At 50.0% G+C, this 23,181-nt stretch overlaps 2 protein-coding genes across 4 annotated transcripts in view; one reads left to right on the forward strand and one right to left on the reverse strand.

Annotated features, from left to right (window-relative positions):
* Nucleotides 1-240: 240 nt before the first annotated feature.
* On the reverse strand, nucleotides 241-729 carry LOC126572570 (uncharacterized). Its single transcript, XM_050232024.1, has 2 exons — nucleotides 492-729; nucleotides 241-404 (listed from the first exon to the last, which is right to left on the reverse strand). The coding sequence occupies exons 1-2, from the start codon at nucleotides 639-641 to the stop codon at nucleotides 342-344; spliced, it is 213 nt and encodes a 70-aa protein (XP_050087981.1). The 5' UTR covers nucleotides 642-729; the 3' UTR covers nucleotides 241-341.
* A 7,363-nt stretch (nucleotides 730-8,092) lies between these two features.
* LOC126572018 (octopamine receptor Oamb-like) overlaps nucleotides 8,093-23,181 on the forward strand; it is a 52,844-nt gene continuing 37,755 nt past the window's right edge. For 2 of the 3 annotated variants that reach the window (XM_050231050.1, XM_050231211.1), the window contains exon 1: nucleotides 8,479-8,606. The gene's annotated coding sequence lies outside the window, so the exon portion shown is untranslated. Of the gene's footprint in view, nucleotides 8,419-8,478; nucleotides 8,607-23,181 lie in introns of those variants that run through there. The other variant, XM_050231129.1, reaches the window with a different exon arrangement.

The following is a 23,181-nucleotide window of genomic DNA, read 5'->3' on the forward strand; positions in this document are numbered from 1 at the left end:
CTGCCGCGCATAACACTATCTAGCTGCGTGTGGACACGGCCTGACGCGAGCCACGATGGTGCGGCTTTAGGAATGAACACCAGCGCGCAGCAGCAGGCCCCGTTCACATGGCGGAGATCTCGCAGTATTTCCGCGGCATTTGTATGAAGCGTGCTTCCCTGGGATGCATCTGTCATCTGGTGTGGTTGTGCGGAAAGGATGTCGGATTCGGATTGAGTGACCAAAACAAAACATGAAGCCTTGGCGCCGACCTGTTAAAATGCTACAAATATATTTTGCATACCATTAAACGCTATACCGCTAGCCGTAGCCGTTACGCAACTCGGTCCCGTAGTTGGCCATCACTTTTCCGACACCGGTTCCGATTTGCTTCCTCCTACACGGTCCCACAGCGCCTTAGCGGCCTGTGTGGGACGCAAATGAAAGGACACGAAAGAAGGTGTTAGTTGTACGCCCGCGAAACCAATCCACAATCGGGTGAACACACTCACAATAACAATTGGCAAATCTTTGCGCTCGTGGTCAGCAACCAGCACCTTGTTGTGCTGCAAGTTGTCCCACGCCCAGTGCATGCCAATCAACGAGGGAATCATCACTATCGCCACGAGGTTTTTATTGATAAACATTTTTAAGTTCGCCATGGTGCACAACGGCGAGCTATTGCAAGATGTTACGCACTTCACTCGGTTGTTTGGGTTGTCCACTCAGAAAAAATGACTGCATGGGTACACCGGTTCGATCCGGGAGAACGCATGCACGGGACAGGACCGCTAGCACTCGCCACTTATCGTTGACCTGGGTCTGTGGATCCTCTACGCAGGGTTGTTACGGGCGTGCCCTGAATTGGATGCTGTTTCAGGTACATGCGCAGCATACAGCGCGACGCGACCGTTGGAGGAAAGGGTTAAATTTTTGAATCAATCGTTTTTTTTTTCAGATTTCAGAGAGATCGTTGGTCTCTTACTAGCAAATAACTCAAGCAATACATTTTTACAGGATTCTTTTGATATAGATTTTAGCATCTAGGACATTGTGTAACTGAAAAGAACTAAATACATAAATTAAATTTATATTAACTAATGTTTTAGAGAGGCTTCGGTAGTTTCTGCCTAATAAAAGGATCATTTTTGAAGATTTTTTGTGACGTATCATTCCCCTTCACTTTTTCAAATGTGTGGCATATTAAACTACAACTTCTGAAGAATATTTAGTTCTGTTTTGGGGAAGATTGATGGAAAACTTCATTCACGGCATCACATTTATGAAGGTGCGTCTGCGAAAAGATACTTTTTCCGGTGCCCATCGTAGCTACGTGATGCGTCATCAGAAGAATACACATCGATATTCTTTTGATAGATTATAAGTTTACCCAGGTAGCCCCGTTGAGTTTTGTTTCAATTTCCTATTTTTCAATTTTTGCCAGATTTTTGAAGTTGATGAAAAGTGATCACTATGATGAAACCGGGGGTTCGTCGCTTAATTCTTAAGCGCCAAGTCTTTTGATTCGCACCAAACACAGTGCCTATCGTAGCTGCGTGATGGGTCATCCGAATAATACAAATCGACACTCGTTTGAAAGATTATAAGTTTATCTAGGTAGCCCCGGAGAGTTTTTGTTGATATTCGTATTTTTAATTGATTTTTTAAGTTGAAAAAGATATGCTTTTTGCGGTTTTTGTCTAAAAGCACGATTTTTAAAGATTTGTTTAAAAAAAAAGTATCAACAATTTTCATCAAATCTCGACGGGACTACCTTGCAAAAAGTGTGAAGATTATGTGTTAAAAGTTTCAAATCAATCGGCCCAGTAGTTTTGACGGTACAAGCGGGCAAGCGACTTTGAAAACGTTGGTTTTCGGGAAACACGTCTCTTCAAAGTAGCGTGCTGCATGGAGCCTTGTATGAAAAGCGAAGGAAAAAGAGCTATTACGTACCAAATACATTCCTACTACCTCCTCCCCTTCTCAGATAATCAAAATATTCAACCCCTAGAATGCATGCAATTTTTAAAAGGTGCATATATTGTGTTTTTACCCCTCTCCTAATTCAATCGATATCAAACCGAATAACAATTCGCCATTATCGATGCGCGATGCGTGGGTAGACACGACGGTTGATCAACATCCTCATCAACATACTGTTTCAGTGATTAACATATATGCAGAAAAATAATCACCATCGTCCTCATCAGCATAGGCTTTCGAGTGGAAAACGTTCACCATGATCACCATCACGAATCATCTCATCGTTTCTTACACATTGAATCGTGTAAATGTTGGTTATGTTTTTTACCACAAATTTAGATGACAAGGGGATAGTCTTGGAAGGTTTTAGTAAACGTGCCGAAGTCTCAAGACCATAATTCGTCCACAAAGTAACATACCGAAAAAACTAAACAAAAATAATTCAAAAAGTTTATGAAATTTTCTCGACATTTTTTGGGTACACTCCATAAAATCCAATCAAAAATGAAAAAGATATGGCGTTTTCTAAAATGTACATTGCCATTCCTTCTGTTTCGGTTCGGTTTCTGACCCAATTTGCTTCAAATTTCTGGGCCGAAATTCTACCCATCTTGGACGCTTGAAGTCATAGACACCATGCGCTAGACTTGCGCTTTCGTGCAATCAAAGCGAATCATTCATTCTGTCCGTTCTTGCACGCGCCCCCTCTCGCGCCGTTGCCGATCCAGCACCGAAAAAGGAGCGGGAGACTGAATGGACCAATAATTGAGATTGGTAGATTAGACATGCACCCCTTTTGTGAGGGGCCGCTCTATAATGACTGTGTGTTTGATCGAATGTGCAGCAATACACGGGCCCCACAGGCAGGCATTCCTATTCTTATCTTGTTGAGCGCGTGTTGCGTTGACGTGCAAGAAAGAAAGAAGAAAAAAAAACAACGAAACAAAATTTGGCATGCACCAGCACACGCTGCGCGCTGCGCTGCGCTGCGACCTCGAGTGCTCGCACGGGAAGGCACTCGCATGCTGGCACGCTGCGACCATTTCCACCGGTCGTTGCGAAACGAAACGCAAGGCAATAGGTGTCACTGGAAAGAGAGGGCGGGGGGGGGGGGGGGGAGGGAGGAAACGCAAAGCGATCGTGAATTGCTCCCGCCTAATTATGGCTATTAAAATAATTTGATTCCAAATAAAACTGCGCCAGCGCCTTGCATCTCGCGGATTGACAGCGTAGCGCTGCGCAGGGGTCGTCTGGTATCGCGGCCACTCAGTATGCAAATATGTAGAACGTGGAAAAGTGGCACCACATACCACAGCTGGCATACTGCTGTCGGGTGTCTCATGCTTAAGGGGGGACTTCGGAACTTGTGGGCCAAAAAAGGCCCGTTTTTGGCGATTTTTTGTGACGTAACGATTCAACTTAATTTTTTCAAATAAATGCCATTCTAATCTACAACTTTTGAAGAATATTTGATATTGTTTTGAGCAACATTCATTGAAAAATTAATCCATGGTATCAAATTTTGGTAGGCATGTCGTCGCAAAGGTAGTTTCTACGGTGCCCATCGTAGCAACATGAAGGGTCATTTGAAAGATACAACTCGATATTCGTTAGAAAGATTATAAGTTTATCTAGGTAGCCCCAGAGAGTTTGTGTTGATATTCGTATTTTTAATTGATTTTTTAAGTTGAAAAAGTGATGCTTTTTGCGATTTTGTCTAAAAGCACGATTTTTAAAGATTTGTTTAAAAACAAGTATCAACAATTTTCATCAAATCTCGACGGGACTACCTTGCAAAGAGTGTGAAGATTATGTGTTAAAAGTTTCAAATCAATCGGCCCAGTAGTTTCTACGGTACGACGGAAACGTTGGTTTTGCGGGAAACGCTCTTCAAAGTAGCGAGCTGCATGATGCCTTGTATGAAACGCGGATTCTCAAAAATCTATAACATGGTCAGTTTTGCTTCGATTGGCCCAAAAATTTTACATAACACTCTTGAAAGGATCAGCATTCAGGGAAAAATGTTAAAAATATGTGTCACAAAAAAGAATTTAAATACCGAAGTCCCCCCCCTTAAACAACGCCGATTTACCAACCTGTTGTTCTGCTACGCTCGTAAACGAATGCAAGCAGCTGCGATTGTCTTCTCACTGGTGCCCTTTTTGAGGAGCTTCGAACCTAAAAAGGGGTCGGAACGCTAAATACCGGAACTAACGGAACGGAAAGCAGAAAGTGGTCACAAATGTTTTAAAAAAAAAGGAGCACAAATCTGTCAGTCCCTTCGGAGAACCTGAGAAAAGTAACAATTTAGCAACAATTAAGCATCGAGCATTCGGATCGGCGCCACACGGGGCCACCTGCGGGCTAATGAACGATAATGAAAACGCTGCGCGTATGCTAAATGCCAGCCAGCAGTTCGGCGTTCGGCACGTTTTGTTTGTTTGTTGAACCCGCACTTCCCCCCACCCGATATAGTGGCGTGCGCTCGCTATACTCTCGCTCACTGAGAGCCCCTTGATAAAAAAAAAAAAAATGAAAATGAAAATGAAAAAGAATGTAACACCAGCTATCACCGGTTAGATCGGTTTTGTGTACGCAGTTGCGACCGCGGCGACGGCGGCGATGATCGTAGCGTATCGTTCATGGCCTCCCTTCCTCGAAGGCCGCGGCCATGCAGACTGCTGAGAGAGAGAGAGAGAGAGATAACAGAAAAATCCTTGGACAAATCACGTGAAGATGGCATTAGGCAGCAGCTGCAGCGCCACCACGGAATGGAGCTCAACGGGGTAGCGTCAGCGCGCGCGTGAGCAAAACCGCGGGCAACGGGCACCGGCACGAAGAGGAGGCGAAGAGAGGAAGGCAACAAAACCCGGCGACTTTGGCTGGAGCCGGACGCCGGATACGTGTCCGGGCTCTCTCGTCGGCCGCTGTCAGCGGGGAACTCACAGCGGGGAAATCCCCGGGCCCCGCGCGTGTTCGCTTCGGTGGAGAAAAGAAGAAGAAAAAAAACACCCACATACACATGGTACGGAGAAACGTGGTACGTGAACCGCGGCGCTACAGAGAGTGTCCTTGCCCCGTTTTGGGCCTCGTGAGTCGCCTCGGAGCTCGGAGCAGCAGGAGCAGGAGCAGAGCTCTGCAGCATCCTTCACTTTACTTGATAGACGGCCCGCGTGTATTTTTGTAACGCTGGCCAATAACGGTGGCTATTTTAAATGCTGCCCTGCGCACGCCTGGGGCCCTCGTGCTCTCGTTCTCTCACTCTCTCTCTCTCTCTCTCTCTCTCGCTCATTCGTGCTCTGAATTAGTTGCCGGGGGCCTGCGTAGCCTCCGTACGTCCGTACAGCACATCCGGGCTCCGGGCTCCGGACTCCAGGGTTTCCGGCTTGCGGCTTGTGTATTTCCGCTGCGTACATGCCACTGCTCCCTTCCGCTCCCTGTTTTCGCTATTGCGTTTGATGTAAAATCCATCACCGAGCAGCAGCAGCAGCAGGGATGCGGATGCGATGGGATTGAGATGTTCTATGGCTCGCGGCTCGCGGTTGGCTCGCTGAAAGCTCGGTTTGCTTTGCGAAAAGGGGGGTAAGCCGGCCCGAGGAATGCGGGACAGAAAATCACAGTGAAAACAGAAGAAAAAAAAAGCGACGGGGGGGGGGGAGGGGCGGGGCGCGCGCGCGAACAGAATCTTTGAGTGTGGCAATATTGCAAACGGTGTACCGGCAGAGAGCAGTAGAAGAAGAAGGGGAAGGGGAAGAAGAGGCACCCACATAGTACACATGCACTATCTAGAGAGTCGAGCGAGCCACCGCCGCCGCGGCCTTCGAGGCCATACCCCTCCCCGCCTCTCTGTGTCTGTTTTCTGTGTCATCTTTTCCCGTTTCCTTTTCGCTTTCATTTTTCCTTTTTCCTACTCCACCACCACCCACCGCGCTCCACCCACATCTAGACTGGAAAGGGACTTTGCAGCGCACTGCTATTATGCTCCTACATGATTGAGGGCTGAAGAGCGATTTACATACGCCGAGACACTAAACAAAAAAAAAAAAGAAAAAGAAAAAAGAAATGAAACCAACAAACCACCCCCCCGAGCTCCGGCTCGGTTGATGGCCACGCAAATGTCCACCCCGGGGTGGGGGGGGGGGTGGAGGGCAAAAAGGGGGAGGGTGGGCGGTAGGCAGCTAGACAAAACACAGCAGATATATTGCAGCATAGGAAAACACCAACACGGGGCCCACCGCGGCTAGCGCTACCCGCTGGGTGGCAGGGGGGTTAAAGGACATCCCGGGGGGGGGCGGGAGGGGGAGGGTAAAATCCATCAGCCAGATGAATAGCTGCCAGAAATGCAATCGCTGAGCGCTATGTCTACAAATGCGTACTTACCCAACCCCCCTGGGGGGTGGGTGGTGCGGAGGGTTGGTTGCTATATTACCCATCATCTTTGCCACCTACGCCACAGTGGAGCAGACGAGGTACCAGAAGCAAGAGAGAGAAGAAGAAAAAAACAACCCCTGGGAAAAAGCATAAAATGAAACAGCCTTTTATTTCCCCACAAGGAAGATGGGGGAGCCGGGGGGGGGGGGGGGCTACAGCTTCCTGGACTGCTGCTGCGGTGTTGCAGTTACTTTCTTTTGCATCGGTTGCGGTGCGGCACCTGGCGACGCTGGCGTGTTTGTGTGCATTTCGCAATTTTGTGATACAAAAAGAAGGAAGAAGAAAAGAAAAAAAACCGGGTAAGTTTTTAGGACCTTGGGGTAGCTATCTGTCAGGCACAACACTTACTGCATGCACTGCACGATTGCCCACTAGAGCCCTTTTTTTCTCATAATAGCGTGTTGCGGCGTAGCGGGGCATTTTGCTCGGTGCGACAACACCGAACGGATGACTCCCGGTGGAACCAATTTGGGCGACCAATTTGCCGGGGTCCCCACTCGGCATCGAGTAGCTAATGAGCCGGCTGTGCCGTTTGTATTTTATCAATCAGCACACTACACGTTCAAAAAACCAAAAAAAAAAAACGTGGGCCACGTGGGTTCAAATATTCGCCGAAATTCGATCGGGCCACAAAAGTTGGCGCACCGAATCGTGGCGTCTGATAGTGAATTTATTACTTCGTTCGACATGATTATGATTGAGTGCGAGCAGCGCACTTTGTGCGCCTTTGGTCCTTGGAGGAATTGGGGCAAAACAAAAAAAACCGCGATTTTTGGGACCCAAATGCACGCGGTTTTTTTTTTTTTTTTGTTTTGTTTTTTGGTGCACGAAAGCGTGAGGCGTGCGAGTGACCGCATTTGGAATGTATGCTTTATGCGGATTGCCTTTTCTTTACTTTTCCGAACGCAAATAAGTTACGGTGTAATAAATCAAACAGTATACGGGCGCCGCAACACCGCTTACCAAGGGCCCAAGCTTAGCGCGCTTTTGCTCGTCCCCATCGGTACCCCCCACGCTCCGGTTTCCCCCGGGAGGATATGCTTCAAAAGTCTTGCAATCAAAAAAAAAACATTCAAAAAAAAAACCTGCGAACCAACCAACCAAGCTGTTTGCCAAGGCGCGCGCGCCTGTGCGCTCCACTGCTCGACTCTGCTCCGCTCTGACTCCACTTCTGGCTGTTCCTGTGCTCGGCGTTGATATCCGCGGCAAAAACGCACCGTTGCCACGCACCGCGTACTTTCCTCGGTTTGCGGGGCGGTTTCGAATTTGTTGTTGCGTTGCGTTGTGTTTTTAGTTTTTTCCCCCAAAAAGGTAAGCGTTGCCACACATGCCGCTCACTCTGTGGCGTCGAGCAGGCAATTGCCTGCTCGTTCGAGAATGTGTCTCCGCTGAATCGTGCAGTCGACCGCACCGCTTCGCTTAGTATACACATACAGCCCACACTTTTCCGGGCTTCGGAGCGTACGGTAGACGCGACGGTCGCCGACGGGAAAGGTCGCGTCACCGTGGTCGTCGTCGTGGTCGTCGTCGTTGTTGTTGCTGTCCTCGCTGTCCTCGCTGTCGTCGTCGCACGGAGGAGGACGCCACGATCTGCTGCTCCGGCTCCGGCTGCTCCGGCTGCTGCTGCTGCTGGAAAGCGCGGTTCGTCGTGCGAAAGTCACCGTCAGTCACGGAAGAGACGCTGGACCGAACGGACGGTCCCGTCGCGCGCGCGCACAACACCGTCTTCACGGTTTCGCAGTTTCGGAAACACTGTGGCCGCCCGTTTTAAACCAAAAAAAAAAAGAAAGAAAAAAAGGGCAGCTGGCGTCGCCACTGTCGCCAGGACAGGCTCTTCTGCCAGGCATTCATTATTAGTGCGAACCACCGCGAACGGCGTGAACGTGAACTTGTGGAAACGTGTCTGTGTGGCTGTGTGGTTGTCTGTTTTGCACCGACGGTGGAGCCCGTTTTTGTCGCGGGCGGAGGGGCGGGGGGTCGGAACACTTCCGGCCAAAAAATTCGCGTCGCTACCACGGTTGGGGGGTGGGTTCCGTTTTGTTTGTTTTTTTTTTGTTTTGTTTTGTTTTGTTTTGTTTTGTTGCTGTTTATTTTTGGCAAATCGACCGACCGGACCGGATCACGGCGCGGCGTGATTCACGCGCAATCTGACGCGTGCAGCAGCAGCAGCAGCAGCACCGTTACAGTGGCGCGCGGGCGCGCGTTAACACAAGGTAACGACGGCGGTGGCGGTAGTTGGAAGCCAAAGCCCTGCGGAACCAAACACTGATAACCGTTCGGTCCCGGGGATTGTGCTGTGCTTTTGATGAGTGATGTAAGTAGTAAGCAAGCCGCACCAGCACCAGCACCAGCACCAGCAGCAGCAGCAGTAGCGCTTTTGAGGGTCTGGTGGCCGGAGACCTGAGCCGGGGGGCCCACGCACTATACAGGGCACCGCGTGGTCGTGTTCGGTTCGGTTTTGCTGGTCAGTGTTGGCAGCCCGTAGCAGCAACCTGCGGTCACATCCTTGGGAACCTCTGTGGGGGGGCCCCCCCGCTCCGGTGACAAGTGGTTTGGTGCGCGCGCGCCCCCGTGTATGTGTACGTGTGTATGTGTGCAGGTCATCTACATTCTAGCGAACACGCAGCGATCAAACGGTGGAGGAGAAGGAGGAGACCGCGCTCTGCGCTTTGTTACAGCAAAAAAAAAACGCACCCCAGCCTCAACAATACAGGATCAACCCCCAACCCCCGGCCACTAGGGGATGGTGACGCAGGGCGACCGAGAGGATCGGCAGCGCCCCGCCGACGATATTCTCCACCAAATAACCCGATCGCGACCGATTGTGCCCGGTGTGCGCACACGCAGCGTCAGAACTGCTGCTTAGGGTGCACCCGGGGGAGGAAGTGGCGAGGGGTGGCGAGGTGCACATTTGCGTTCGACGGGTCCGCCTCATGACCTTATTGAGCCCTGCGTCGCGGAACTAAAGCGAGAGACAGTGAGAGAGAGAGAGAGGCTCTGTGCAGAGGGTGCAGGGTTAAAGGGGTTACGGGGGGGGGGGGGGGGTAAATTACCCCCGCAACGGGCATAAAAGGAGAATCCACACCACACTCACTCAGCCGGTGCGGCGGCCGCTTACACTCTACACGCGCACCTCTGATAGCGCTCGCGCCGACTTGCTGGGCTACTGGGGTGGGCCCAAGGGGTGGGTTGGTGTTTCTAAACCCGCGTTGTGTATAGGATCGTGATCGAGCCGTCAATCGTTTGCTGTCGCCGCTGCTGCGGCTGCTTTGGCGATTTACTTCTTCTTCTTCTTCTTCTTCTTCTTCTTCTTCTGCTTCTGTTTTCAACCGCCCCCCAAAACCCACCCCTTCTGCAACCATACCATACATACCGCGCGGTTTGGTGCGTCGTGTGCGTCGTCGCTGTGCCCCGATTCTTCCACCCGCGGTTCACGCTTTATCCGCACTACCCTGTTTGCTAAACCTGTATCCCACGCGCACACACAACTAGACTGTGTGTGCCGGGTCGTCAGGGTGCTCGGGGACGCTGCTGCGTGATCGGATCCTCGGTGCGCGCGCTCTCTCTCTCTCTCTCTCTCCGTCCCTCAATTTTGGCTGTTAGCGCACAGCCGAGATCAAGCGACGGTTACGTTGACGTAAGAGACAAGCAGCAGAAGAATGTGTCAATGAAAGCCCGGCGGTGGGAAGGGGGAGGGGTTGAGGGCCACACAAGCAATGCAGTACGGGGACGGGGTAGATGTCCTCTGATTTTGTCGATTTTTTGCCTCCTTGATAGCAAAAAAAAAATGGGGTGTTATCCGGTTACCGTTTAAGTGCTTTAGCTGTGTGTATGTGTGTGTGTGTGTACGATTGTCCTGGCGTAGTGAGGGGCCCACCGATGCGAGTCAATGACCAGGCGCCTCCAGTTGCCAGCGCCACGTGCTTGGTGGCACGCCAGCCTCCGCGCCCGGTGTCTCCTTTCTTTCCGTGGCAAAAAAAAAAAAAATAAAACCTCATGGCACACATACAGATGTACGCCCTCGCCCTCGGTGTGATTTAATCGATCGCGTGTTCGTGGCAATCCGTCGTCTCCCATCGTCGTCGTCACGAGGAGAGGGCTTCTTCACCAAACTCCCATCCCCAGCTTGCTCCTCGATCCACCACCACCACCACCGTCGTCGTCGTCGTCGTCGTCGTCCAATCCGTTCCGGCTGATCCGGCTAATCAGCGGACGATCGACACCAATTACGATCAACCAATCAAACGTCAAACGCCATCGCCCCGGCCGTCTGCGGTTCAGGGATGCACCCCTAGCCGCCCGGGGATGTCCGCAGGTCCAGCCGCCTGGTGTCACCTCCCCCCGGGGGGGGGGGGGGGGGGGGGGGGGTGCGCCACGGAATTGCGCAATCAAATCGCCTCCCAACGCCGTTTGGACGGTTTGATTGATCGAAGCATCAGCAGCAGCAGCAGCAGCAACGCAAAGCAGTCAGAAGAAGCAAATAGTGTACACAAACACATACATCAAGTGTAGTCAGTGCGTGTTGTTGCATGTTGCATTGCAGTGGCTGGCGGAAGGCGTCTAACTTCAATCAAAACAAACACCAGGGCGCGACGATGGAAGATGGCGGATGGACTGACGGCACTGTCCCGTCGCCACTCTCGCTCTCGCTCGCTACGCAACGTATACGCAGCAAAGAAACCAAGCAACAGCCACTACCGGGAAGGGAAGAGGAGCCGAACCGTAATGGTGGCCGGTTGCGGGGAAATTAACAAACAAGCTCTTTCAACTCACTTTCTTTATGGCCCCCAAACATTCGTGTACTTCTCAAATCATTTTTTTTTTTTGGCTAGATTTATCTTCGCTTCGCCATTCTTCGCTCCTCACCTCTAGTGACCGAAATGTTCGCAGACAATATGCATATCTAGGTGTTTTTTTTTTTTTTTTTTTTTTGTTCAAGCCAGTACCTGCACCTGGAAATCCCCCGGTGGGCTGGTGCCCATGAAAGAGAAAAAGAAAAAACGGCGGTGTGCTAGTGTGTGCGCCAGGGGACGCGAGGGTGTCATAAATCGATATTAATGTTCCGTGGCGAAGGAATTCCAACTCCAAGGAACCAACTCCAACTACACAAACACATGCACACGGCTAGGAGACTGCTTTTACTTGTACCAGAGGTGTATTACACCTTAAAACTGCTGTTTCTGCTTTTTTTGTTTTTGGTCGATGAAAACACTTTTTTTTAAATAGAAAACCCAAACGATAAATTATTCTATGCTAGTTTCTCTTGCTAGCTTTACAATTTTTTTTTTCCTATCTTTTAGTCAGTTTGCGTATACTACGCCAAAAGAATTCTTCATTTAGCGAGGTAAACAGTTAAGGCAGTTAAATTGAATTTTCATAGAGATTGTGCAGACTTTGTTCTTCACCCTTCGTGTTTCATCGCGTGATAACTTTTGACGGTGCGGTTCGATTTTGACGAATTTTTTATCACTAAAAGAAAAGACTTAGACCTTTAAAAAGACACCAAACAGAGTAGCAAAGCGACCACTAGGAGCGCTATAATGAGTAGAAGAATGCGGCCAAATATTAAGTGCTCCAAGCTTTATCAACCTCTCATGTTGTTGATCATAAATCGCCTCCCCCCTTTTCATACAAAGCACGGTGCATTTTACTTATTTGCTGATACCTCTACAGTTTCCCAACGCTACAACAAGCTCATAATAGACGACACCCCTTCTGATCCCCACCCAAAACGCACAGCGCATTGTCTTGCGTTCAAAGCGATTGCGGTCTTGCGGTAGAATTTGAAGGTTGGCCAGGGTTTATTAACGACTTTTTTTTTTTTTTCGTTCCCGATGCTCTGAAAGTATCTACTTTTCATCGCCATCGTTTTTTTGCCTATCTAACAAGAATTCGCAAGTATTTTGGCGTTGCTCCTCCCTCTGCATATCATTCAATGCATGGTGCACCCATTTACCAACTGTTTGAACCTTTCCATGGCACGTAAACGTATGGAAATGGCTGGTTAACTTCCTGGGCAACTATTTTTTTACGATTGCGTATAATTCTCATCGCAAAGAACCTGCAATTCATGGTCCTAAACTTTTTTGCGTCGATTTTCACGCTTCTTGTTACTCAAGTAAAAAAATTGGTCATCTTTGCGAGTGATTTCCAATACCAGCAGACATTGTCACCAGAGGCCTCCTCACAAGCATGTTATGTGATTCGACCGACGATTTTTCCAAGCTAAAGAACAAAAATGAAGCATCCCGCGTGTGCTCTTTTTCTGGCACAAAACTAGACATGATTACGGAAGAAAAAATACATATTGTTGTGTAGTATCACTTATCATGTGGACTGATTTATGTAAACAGGTGTCGAATAAACACAAACAAATGGTATGGCATGTCGATGAAGGGTCTCAAGCTTTGGTCTGTGCGAGCCCATCGAGAAGCAAACAGCGCAGTTTTAAGGTTAAATACCCCTGGTAACTTTGCAACTGATCCTAGGGAGCGCTCGGGGAGGGAGCTGAGGCTTAGGCTAATCGATTGAGTCCTCGGAGACTCTACGGGACGACGGTTCCCTGATACCTCTTGATCATCTTGAGCCACAAGATCTCTCTCTCTCTCTCACTCTCTCTCTCTCTCTTGCTATATGATATCTGTCGGATTTTGGGCACTTGGGACACCACCCGCGAGGCGGGAGGAGGGGGCGGGGCAATCCAAACCTGGTGACTGGCGGCACCCGACTCCCGGCTGGCACAACGATAGATGAATCACCAGTAGACGATTTACAGGATATAGGCGCTTCGACACTGCTTGCTCTCCCTTCTCCGATTGTTGAAAGAAGAAGAAGAAGAAGAAGAAGAGAAGGAGAAGCGAGTGATACCAGATCTAGAGCATTAACACAGCCAGTAACAGCAGTTCAGCCGCCTAGCTGGCAGAAGGAGTAGGATTCATTTTTTTTTTTTCTGAATGTCTAAGTCGAAATGAAATCGATCCGAGAAGCCCCAGCGGAAAGGAAAGGGGAGCTTCCGTTTTCATGGTTTTCGCGGATCGTTCGCGCGTTCCCCCGGGGGGGATCCGGATTCCCCGGCGGGGGCGGGGGGCGGGAACCCCTCCTTGCTGTTTACTTATGCAAGGGCAAAGGACAAATACCGCTCGCGAACCATTTTTGGAACCGAACGGCGCAAGCAATCAATACGCCGACGAGAAGATGACGATGATGATGATGATGATGATGATGATGATGATGATGATGGTAGCTGGTGAGGTTTCTCGCTTCTTCTGTTTTCTTCTTTTGCTTCTCTTCTTCTCTCCTGTCAGTGGCAGATTGTTGGCAACGGCGACCGCGGTGGGGCGGTGGATTCTTTCGCTTCGATTTTGCTTTCCGCATTCTTGCCACTTGTTCCTCTATCCACACTCCGTTACTCCGGCGGGCGGAGACCCTCGGAAGACGCATTTCAATTTTAATCGACACCGAGCTTGGTTTGGTCTTCTCCCTCTTTTCCTATACTTCTTCTCTTGTCGTGTGGCTCTCTCTCTCTCTCTAACGCGCGCGCGTGCTCTCGAAGGAATGGAAACTTCTTGGGCGCTTACTAATCCGCTGCCACCGATGCCAACGCAACGACAGCCCTGCACACGGCACGGGGCCGCAGTGAACTCTATCCACCTCCGCCCAATTGTGGCAGGTAGCACACATACGTGCGCTCCGCTTTTTTTTTGTTTTTTTTTTTCGGGGGGCGATAAAAGCAAGGCCGAGGAAACCGAGCAAGGACCTTTTGATGGTGTGCGTGCGTTTTTCGCGCGTTGGATAATGCAAATGAGGAGTCCGCATCATCAGCATCGACAGCAGCCCCTGGGAACCGTGTCAATTGAAGTGTCAATTTCCACCAAAACCCCCCCCCCCCCCCCCCCCGGGCACACCATTCCTTATTTTTTGCCGGGTGAAAGGGCGGCCACCGGATTTCCGGACGCGTTGGAGACCCGCACCAGGCGTGAAATGGAGGCAAAAGTGGCCCGGGGATGGGGGGTACAGCATATTTCACGCAGCATATTACCCTCGAGGGCAGGGCGTGGGCGCGCTCCGAGAAGCTCACCGGAACGGAACCACTGCGCTGCGCGCGGTGCCTCGGGTGGCCCCCGAAAGAATGAAAGCCAACCGAAAGGAAGTCAAGATGGCGGTGGCAGCCCTCCCGTAACAACGCGGATTTGCCATGTTAGAATCACTTTGCGGAATCAACGAGCGATATTCCGGTGGGCCGGAGCGTTGGAGGGGTGAGGGGCAGCGGGAAAACGGAAGACACACTGCCGTTGCTGGCAGCGATCAGAACCTCGTAGGTTCTCCCAGCGCGGCGTCCACACACTGACGATGATCCGGATAGAAATGTGTTTCTCTGTTTTTTTTATTTTATTTTTTTTTTTTTGACAACATTCCTGGGACATCTGCGGCAGATTATCCGCGTGAATAGCTGTATGAGTGGGTGGGTGTGTGTGTGTGTGTGTGTGTGTGTGTGTGTGTGTGTGGTTAGTGAACTCCTGTGAGAAATGTTAAAGCAATTCAGGCTTTACAGCCCCATAATTTATTTCGTTTTAAAGTGCCCCCTGTGTCACGAAAAGAAAAAGGAATTTCGATTTTTCTGTTTTTAATTCCTTTTTTATTCCTCCAAATCAATTTCGGCCCTTTTAAAAGTACTCCCTCCTCGATGTAGTGCACATGCGGCAATGGATTTTGCTGTTTTGGAAACACTGGAAAAATTCGTCTTTACGGTTGGCCTTCAGCTCCTTTTCCGCAGCAGCATGAATCGGTTCTATCTTTGTAAAACGGTGTCCCTACGAAGTGATCTTTTGAGCTTTTTTTAATAGCCAGAAGTCAAATCATGCCAAATCAAGTGAATGCGATGGTTTTTGGAACGATGTGACTGGAGTTTTTGACGAAAAACAGTCACGAAAAACCAACGCCAGTCGCTGGTACCAGTCGCGTTCTGACGCGTTTGAGACGCAAAACATTTTTCAAAATGTAATAAACGAATTCTTTGAGTATGCCAACATCATCCGCAAGGTTTCTAGTGGTTACACGACGGTTTTTCAATAGCAATTTGTTTTTTTTTTGTTTTTTGTGGCCGTGAGCCTTGTCAGCTGACGCTGATGGGCTCCTAGGACATTCTTCGTCTTCCACAGGTTCCTGACCTTCCTGGAAGTGTTTGGACCACTTGTTAACATTTTTTGTTTTTTAAACTTAGCGTTGATATCAAAGGCTTTCTGCATCATTCTTTACCCGCTTTCCGCAAAACAAATATTTTGCAAATTCTTTGCTCAATACATTTCGAAATATCAAAAAACGAAGAGATCTCTTTTAGTAGCTCACAATAAAAATCAGATCTCAAATACTAATCGCTAGTTTGACGAAAAACATGGCATGAATGTCAATCACAGTACTGACAACGTACAAAAAATACGAGAATGAAAAAAAAATCGTTCACACGACCAAATACCGTACCCCAGTCATCCTACTTTCGTGACACAGTACACAGTAGTACAACTAAATACCTTTCAAACGCAGTGCGTTACTGCTCATTGCAATTCATTGACTGAAACAGATTTTTTTTTTCTCGCGTTGAAACTGTCAAGCTTGGTGCCTGAACAGTTCGAACATTTTGCCTTTTCCATAGAAACCTTGGCGCCCTCTCTTCTCTTTTCTTTCATTTGAAGAAAAAACCGGCTGCTGAAAACTAAACGATTTGCTGGCTTTAAGATAGAAGTGGGGAACATTTTACGGCACACAAACAAAAAGGTGAACGCTTGCTTCAACGTTGAAGACCCAGAACGTTCTAAAGATGTCGTGCACTACGAACCGCTCCGGAAACATGGAAACATAAATTAATGATGGGAGAACGCTTGTCAATCATATTTGATCCATTTGAAGCGAGCTCTGCCTAGCAAACAGCCATGAACATGATAAACATGAAAGGAATAACCGATTAATAACACTTTTTTTTTTTTTTATGATAACACTCTACCCGGACGTTCCCGGGGGGGAAAAAAAACGAAAAAAAGGAGTGACCAGCGATAGGCAATATTTGGTTTTGTCAAATCGCTGTATCGCTTTTGTTGGGCCGGAACAAAAAACCGAAAGAATTTAATTCACGTACCTAATAGCCCTCCAGCAGCAGCTCCAGGTTCCCCGTTACCATGCCCTGCCCAACAGTTTTCTGGTGCATCTAACATCTTTCAAACAGTGCTGGCACCTAGCGATGCATTTTTGTGCATCCGTTTACGAGTGCCCGAGGACTAGAATTACTTCATTTCCCTAATTTTCCCCCTCGGTTGGCGAGAAAGGAGAGCAGGGGGCCGAAATGACCCCGAAGTGCCCCGTGACCATTGGGTGGACATCTCTTCATGTGATGATGAATATTTGTAATTAAATTCAACAAATCTTACTCCACCGGGTCCGGGTCCGGGTCCGGGTCCGGGTCCGGGTCCGGGTCCGGGTGGGTTTTCCCGGTGATTACGCCGAACGCCGATGTCGCGCCACCCCACCCCGCCGCCCGGGGTCTCAAATCAAATCTACCTCGCTTCCGTTCCGGCCATTCCCGTCCCGAAAAACCTTTTCCGTCCCGAAATCGGCGAATTAATGGACCCGGGCAACCTGGCGAAAATCAAATTAAATACATTTTAGACAATTTTCCGTTCCCCACCGCCCCCCTCCCCCCGGACAGGATGGTGGGAAGGTAGCGAAGCGACTCCTTAGAGATTTCGATAGGGGTTTAGGCCAGTTTTGGAATGTTTTTGCAGGGTTGGGTGGGGTGGGACGGGTGGCTGACCGGGAGGAGATGGAGTTCCGGACCGTGCCGTGGCGTGGTGTAACCAGATTTTCGTCCAGGACCGACCGACCCTTTCGCCCGGTCCGGTCGGGTGTTTCGTCCGGTTCGACGCGTCCCTTAACGAGCGGAGATTCAATTAAATGCTCCCTACCGGCCATCCCTTCCGTACCGAGCGCGTCGCGTCTGTCCGTTGCTTACCGTTCTTCGTCTGCGTCAAAGGAACTAATAAGTCGCAGTGCGTCCACCCTCACCAAGGAATTCCTGCGCCACGCTTCCGTCACAATATGGCATCATAAATGGCATGATGACCGATGGCTTCATTTCGGCGCTGGACCCAATTCAACCCCAATTGGGGGGGGACACACCCCCCAGAATGGCGGTCACTGGGGGGAAGAAAGAGAAGGGAGTGGGAGGGCGTTCAGCGCAAAACGACCACCGCAACTACACCAAAATCCGTACCGAACCGAACCGAACTGAACTGAGCGTGGGTTGCGCCTGGGCAAGAAATTCTATCTTGGCGTGCGGGTGTCGTCTTACCAGGGCGCACCCCGGTGACACCCGTACTGCGCCGGTTTGTGTCGGTGCTCAGCTACCTGGTAGCATAATCTGCTGCTGCTGCTGCTGCTCCATCATTCGCTTAAACTCACCCCACTATTTAGCCCACCCAGCACTATTCACTGCTGATTCCCCCCCCCCCCTCATGCTTCTTCTTCCTCTTCTTTTTCTGCCCTCTGCATCTCGTCGAAAGGCGATCGGTCCACAGACCGAGACCAACTAAGACGCAGAAGAGCACCGAAAGCGAGAGAGAGAGAGAGAGAGCGCGAGAGAGAGAGCGAGACTGAAAACCGATGAAAGGCTGCCGCTAGGTGTTCCACCTAGTCCCCTGGTGTGCCCTGGGTGGGGTGTGGGGGTGGTTTGCCGGAATGGAACGCATGGAATGTGACACCGACGGTGGCGGCGGCGGCGGCGGCGGCACACGACGCAGCGAATGTCTGCTGTTTGGAGAATGTGATGTGCAAGTGCCACCCCTCCCTCCCTCCCTCCCTCGTGCCCTCGTGGAACGCAACTGTAGCGAGCATCAAGCGCCACACTACGCATTCCCGCCACCACCGCCAGAGTTGGTTTTGCTTTTTGTTTGTTTTTTTTGTTTTTTTTTTTTCAAGGAGTTCAAGCAGCATCTTCAAGTATCATCAACGGATCGGACGATTGACTGAGCCTGAGGCTGACACGGGACACCCCTACCGGAGTGGGGGGCGGGGGTGGGTGGGTGCTAACCTTGAGCCACGTTCCGCGGATAAAAACAAAGCGAAGCGTGTGTTTTTTGGCGCATTAGCCGCCGACGCCGACGCCGCTGGACGTGCTGGGTACGTGCTTAGTCCGCGGGGTCCCGCTTTACGATGGACGCTGCTGCTGCTGCTGCGTTGCTACGTGTTCCGTGTTCCGGCACAAAAAAAAAAAGGGTGACTTCCCGTCTCTCCCCTCGGCACACTGCCCGGGGTCCGAGTTGGGTGGGGGGGGGGGGGTGGTTTTTGCGCAAATCTATTAAAATCTAAAAATAAAGCGGGCCAGGGATGGCATGGGGGTGGCATGGGGGTGGCATGGGAGGGTGGTGGGATGACGTGACCTCGACTCGACACTGAGGTGTGAACCCTTCGGTTCACCGATAACCTTGATTCATCGCGCCTGGGGGGGGGGGGGGATGAAAGGGATGAAACCCTTTGGAATGGATTCCCGATTTTTACACCCCACAACCCTGAGAGAGAAAGAAGGGGGGGGGGGGCCAAGCACGAAGGGAAGGCGAAAGTCAGCAGCGATAGCGAAGGGCGTGGAGGCGTCTCGAGGTGATTAGGTGGACCTGTAACCCCCCTTACCCAGCAACCCTTATCCCTTTGTCTTGGGTGAAGCGAAAAACAAAGTAGCTTCATTTCGTGTTCCACAGGCCATAGCCCATTTCCGTTCCGGGTGTTTGGACGCGCACAAATACACACAAAGGCTAGTAATTGTCCGATTCCAGACGAGGGCGAGCTAGCGTAGCTACGCAATTTTAAGGGCTGCTGGTCAGCAAGAACTGCCGTCGCTTTGGATTTGGTAGCGGATTTTAAACAACACCCGGCGCTAGTGGCACAACACTGCCTTCAAATGCTGCACGCCGCTCCTCACTTTCGCGCTCCCCTTATTCGTTCGTAGCGTTCGGCTTGCTGCGACACTGTGCACAGGTGTTGTCTTGTCTGTGTTGGGACGAAGACCGTTCGAAAGCTGGCCGTTCCCGTTTTTCGATCTTCTGATTGCGTTTTTGGGCCAGAACTGGAATGAATTATTAAAATGTATCTTTCAAACCGCTCGTAACATCGGTTGATACAATAGTGATACATATTTTTAACATTCTTCCCTGAATGCTGATCCTTTCAAGCGTATTGTGTAAAAGTTTTGGATCCGCTCGAGGAAAAACTGACAAAGATACAGTTTTTTTGAAAATCCGCGTTTCGTGCAAGGCTCGATGCAGTTCGCTACTTTGTGTCGGTTCCCATCGTACCGTAGAAACTACTGCGCCGATCGATTTGAAACTTTTAACACATAATCTGTACACGTTTTGTCAGGTAGCCCTGTCGAGATATCATTAAAATTGGTGATACTTTTTTTTCAACAAATCTTTAAAAATCGTACTTCTAGGCAAAATGATAAAAAGCATCACTTTTTCAACTTAAAACATCTGCCGAAAATCGAAAAATTGGAATATCAACACAAACACTCTCCGGGGCTACCTAGATGAACTTATAATCTTTCAAACGAATATCGATTTATATAGTTCAGATGACCCGTCATGTTGCTACGATGGGCACCGTAGAAAGTAACTTTGCGACGACACGCCTACGAACATTTAATGCCACGGATGAATTTTGCAACGAATTTTGTTGCTCAAAACAATACCAAATATTCTTCAAAAATTGTAGTTGAATATGCCATTTACTGTGAAAAAATAAAGTTGAATGGTTACGTCACAAAAAATCGTCAAAAACGGGCCCGAACATTTTTTTGGCCCGAAAATACCGAAGTCCCCCCTTTAAAAAACTGATGTTCAACCCCTTCATTTTGTCCACACAGTGGATTTCGATTGCGCCAGATGCAAATCCGATGGACCATTCCATCTGGTCCGTGCTAGAGAGCAAGGTGTGGACTAAAAAATAAGGCCCAGTATGGATGCCTTAATGTAATCGATTTTACGAGAATGAGCCAAATGAGCATTGTTTTTGGACCGTTAAAAAGCTATAGTCGAGGCAAAAGGTGACCACATCAAGCTAAAGTGAAATGATTCTGATCATTTTGATTAGACTTTTGTCAATTTTGTCTTCGAAATCAATACGCAATCATTTCAAACAAAAAAGTTATAGTGTTTTCAATCGGTAACACTTCCTACCAGGGTAACCCGGTAAATTGAGCACACATAAGATTGAGCTGCTGGTTTCGTTTGTTTTCACATAAAACGCAAGACAAGAAAAAAAAAACTTCAAGGACACGGCGTGACACGGATCAGTATATCGTTGTAGTAGTGGTCGTTAAAGCGGACGGGGCGAGTTTCGGGTTGGTTTCTATGAATTTTAGAAGTCATAGCTAACCTCAGCCCCTCCCCCGGGGGGGGGGGGGGGGGGTGGTTTTTTGGGGAATTAATTTTTCCTTTATTTGCTGTCCAGCTTCTATCCCCCCCCCCTCCCCACCTCTCTCTCTCTCTTTCAAGCTTTCTTCCTCCTTTCTTCTCTGAAATAAAATCTCCGGCACCATCTAATACCCCGGGGCGGCGTCCATCCCTTCCAGTGGGTGGGGCGGTGGAACAATTGGTGTGTTTACAGGCTGCTAGGGATCCCTACGTACGCACGTACGTACGTAAGAAGAGTACTTGGGCGGTGAACGGTATGGGCGGAGAAAGGACGCGAAACCTTCGCAAAATCAACAATACGTCACCCGGCCGCTCCGGTGGACACGGGTGGGCGAGCCCGGGTTATTTGTTCTGGCCGGGGGGGGGGGCCCTTCTGGTAGAAGAGCACTGAGAGGAAAGGGGACGGGCACGGGGATTGAGTGGATTGACCACAAGAAAACTCTTAGCACTTTCCACCTGACTTGGTTCATCATTTCCCATTTAACACCCCCAGGTGGAGGGGTTTCCACCCGCAGTGTGGCTGACAGGAAAGGAAAGGAAGGGAAGTGGGGGGGGGGGGGGGGGAGGGGGGTTTACTGAGCCGCCGGTGAGAGGGGAAGCAGAGAGGGAGCGGAAACGAAGGGTGAGGTGTTCATAACGAGCCGAAACATGACACCATCAATTAAGCTGTCTCTTCGGTGATCATGCCTCCCCTCAGCTCCCACCCCCAGTTGGACGTACGACGAACATGCGTCCGCTTCAGTGATCTGCTTTGCTGGAGGCCTGTTGTCTGGTGGAAGCGTCCCCTCACCTCCCCCCCCCCCCCCCCCCCCCCCGAGTGCGCTTCGCTCACTGGAAGAGGAAGGGGTTTGCACCCCCTTCTCCGGCCCGCCAGGGGATGTCGATCACCGTGAAATAAGTAAAGACGTACGCGCACACAGACAGCGTAGAGTAGCGCGGGAGGGAGGGAGGGTGGGTGGCAGCCAGCAGGAGGAAGAGGAGGAGGTAAGCAGCGCTGACAGGTTCGGGTTTAGGTGCTCGCGCTCGACTGATGCCAGCTTTGCCAGGCGGATAAACAAATCCCGTTCGCCCGTTCCCGCCTCACCCGCACCCTTCCCCCCCCCCCCCCTCCCCCTCGTTTGATCGACAGGCGACTGGGCGGCAGTGTGCAGCAGGGAGGGACGGAGGGCTGCGCAGGCTGCTAGTGGGCGGCGAGTGCGAGGCGGCGCTTTGCGGCGGCGAGCGAAATAGAGACCGCGGTTAAGCGCGCGCGCGCGCGAATCCACGTTACAAAGTTAGCAGACCCCCACCCGACCCCCGGCCGGTACGTCTGACTCGACTCTGTGGTCAGAACCGACCATTCAACAGCCGCTCGTTCGTGTTCCTTTTGGGGGGGTTTTTTTCTTTTTTTTTTTTTTTTTGGCTTTACTACTTGGCGCCTTCCATGGGCACTGGGGCACTAAGGGTTTTTTTCTTCTTCTTCTCCCCCCCATTATTCTTCCAATCTCTCTCTCTCTCTCGCATGCGCCCAGGACCGGTACCGGTAAGTTCCGGCGCACTGCACTAATCGGTGGAAGGCCAAATACCGGCCGAAAGCAGCGCGATTTGCGTAGGAGCGCCGCTTGCTGCGACATTGCCGGAAATCTCGGGCGGTCTTGCGGACCGACATCAAACCATTGTGGTGTCCGCGAGGCCCAGACTGGCGGTGACCTCGGCGGCTTTCGAAGCGCCACGCTGTCAGACTGATGACTGTTACTACGCCTACACGCCGTCCATCACGGAATACGGACCCGTACGGACGGCAGGGGCCACGACACGCAGGCGCCGATTGTAAGAATCCCTGGGGGGGAAAGAAATATGTAATACGAGAAAAAGAAATTCTACAGATTCTAGCGTCACTTTTCCTAGCTTTTTCCGATCGATTTCGATTCGATTCGAAGCATTGTCGAACGGTCAGCTCAATCTGGTTTCGCTGGTTTCTAGACCTTTATTCTTATACTAGGTGTATACAACTTAAAACTGCTGTTTTTTTTTTGTTAATGAAAACACAGTTAAAAAAAGAGAAAACTAAAAACTAAATTCATCTTAGTAGTTTTCCTTGCTAGCTTTACATTTTTCCTATTTCTTTTGGGCAATGTGTGCCTACCATATGAAAAGAATTGTTCATTTAGCGACACAAACCACCCAGCCAGTTAATTAACTGGCCCAGGTCTAGTTAATCAGCGGGATGAAGTAGAACCACCCAGTTTATTGCATTCAAAACATTATGGACCATTTTTTGTCGAGGTTCGAGTTGGGCGTTCTCGTGAAGAAATATCAACTTCCCATGATGTCGTTGATCATAAATCGGCCTTGT

The sequence above is a fragment of the Anopheles aquasalis genome, chromosome X (genome assembly GCF_943734665.1).
Source record: "Anopheles aquasalis chromosome X, idAnoAquaMG_Q_19, whole genome shotgun sequence".
NCBI lineage: Eukaryota > Metazoa > Arthropoda > Insecta > Diptera > Culicidae > Anopheles > Anopheles aquasalis.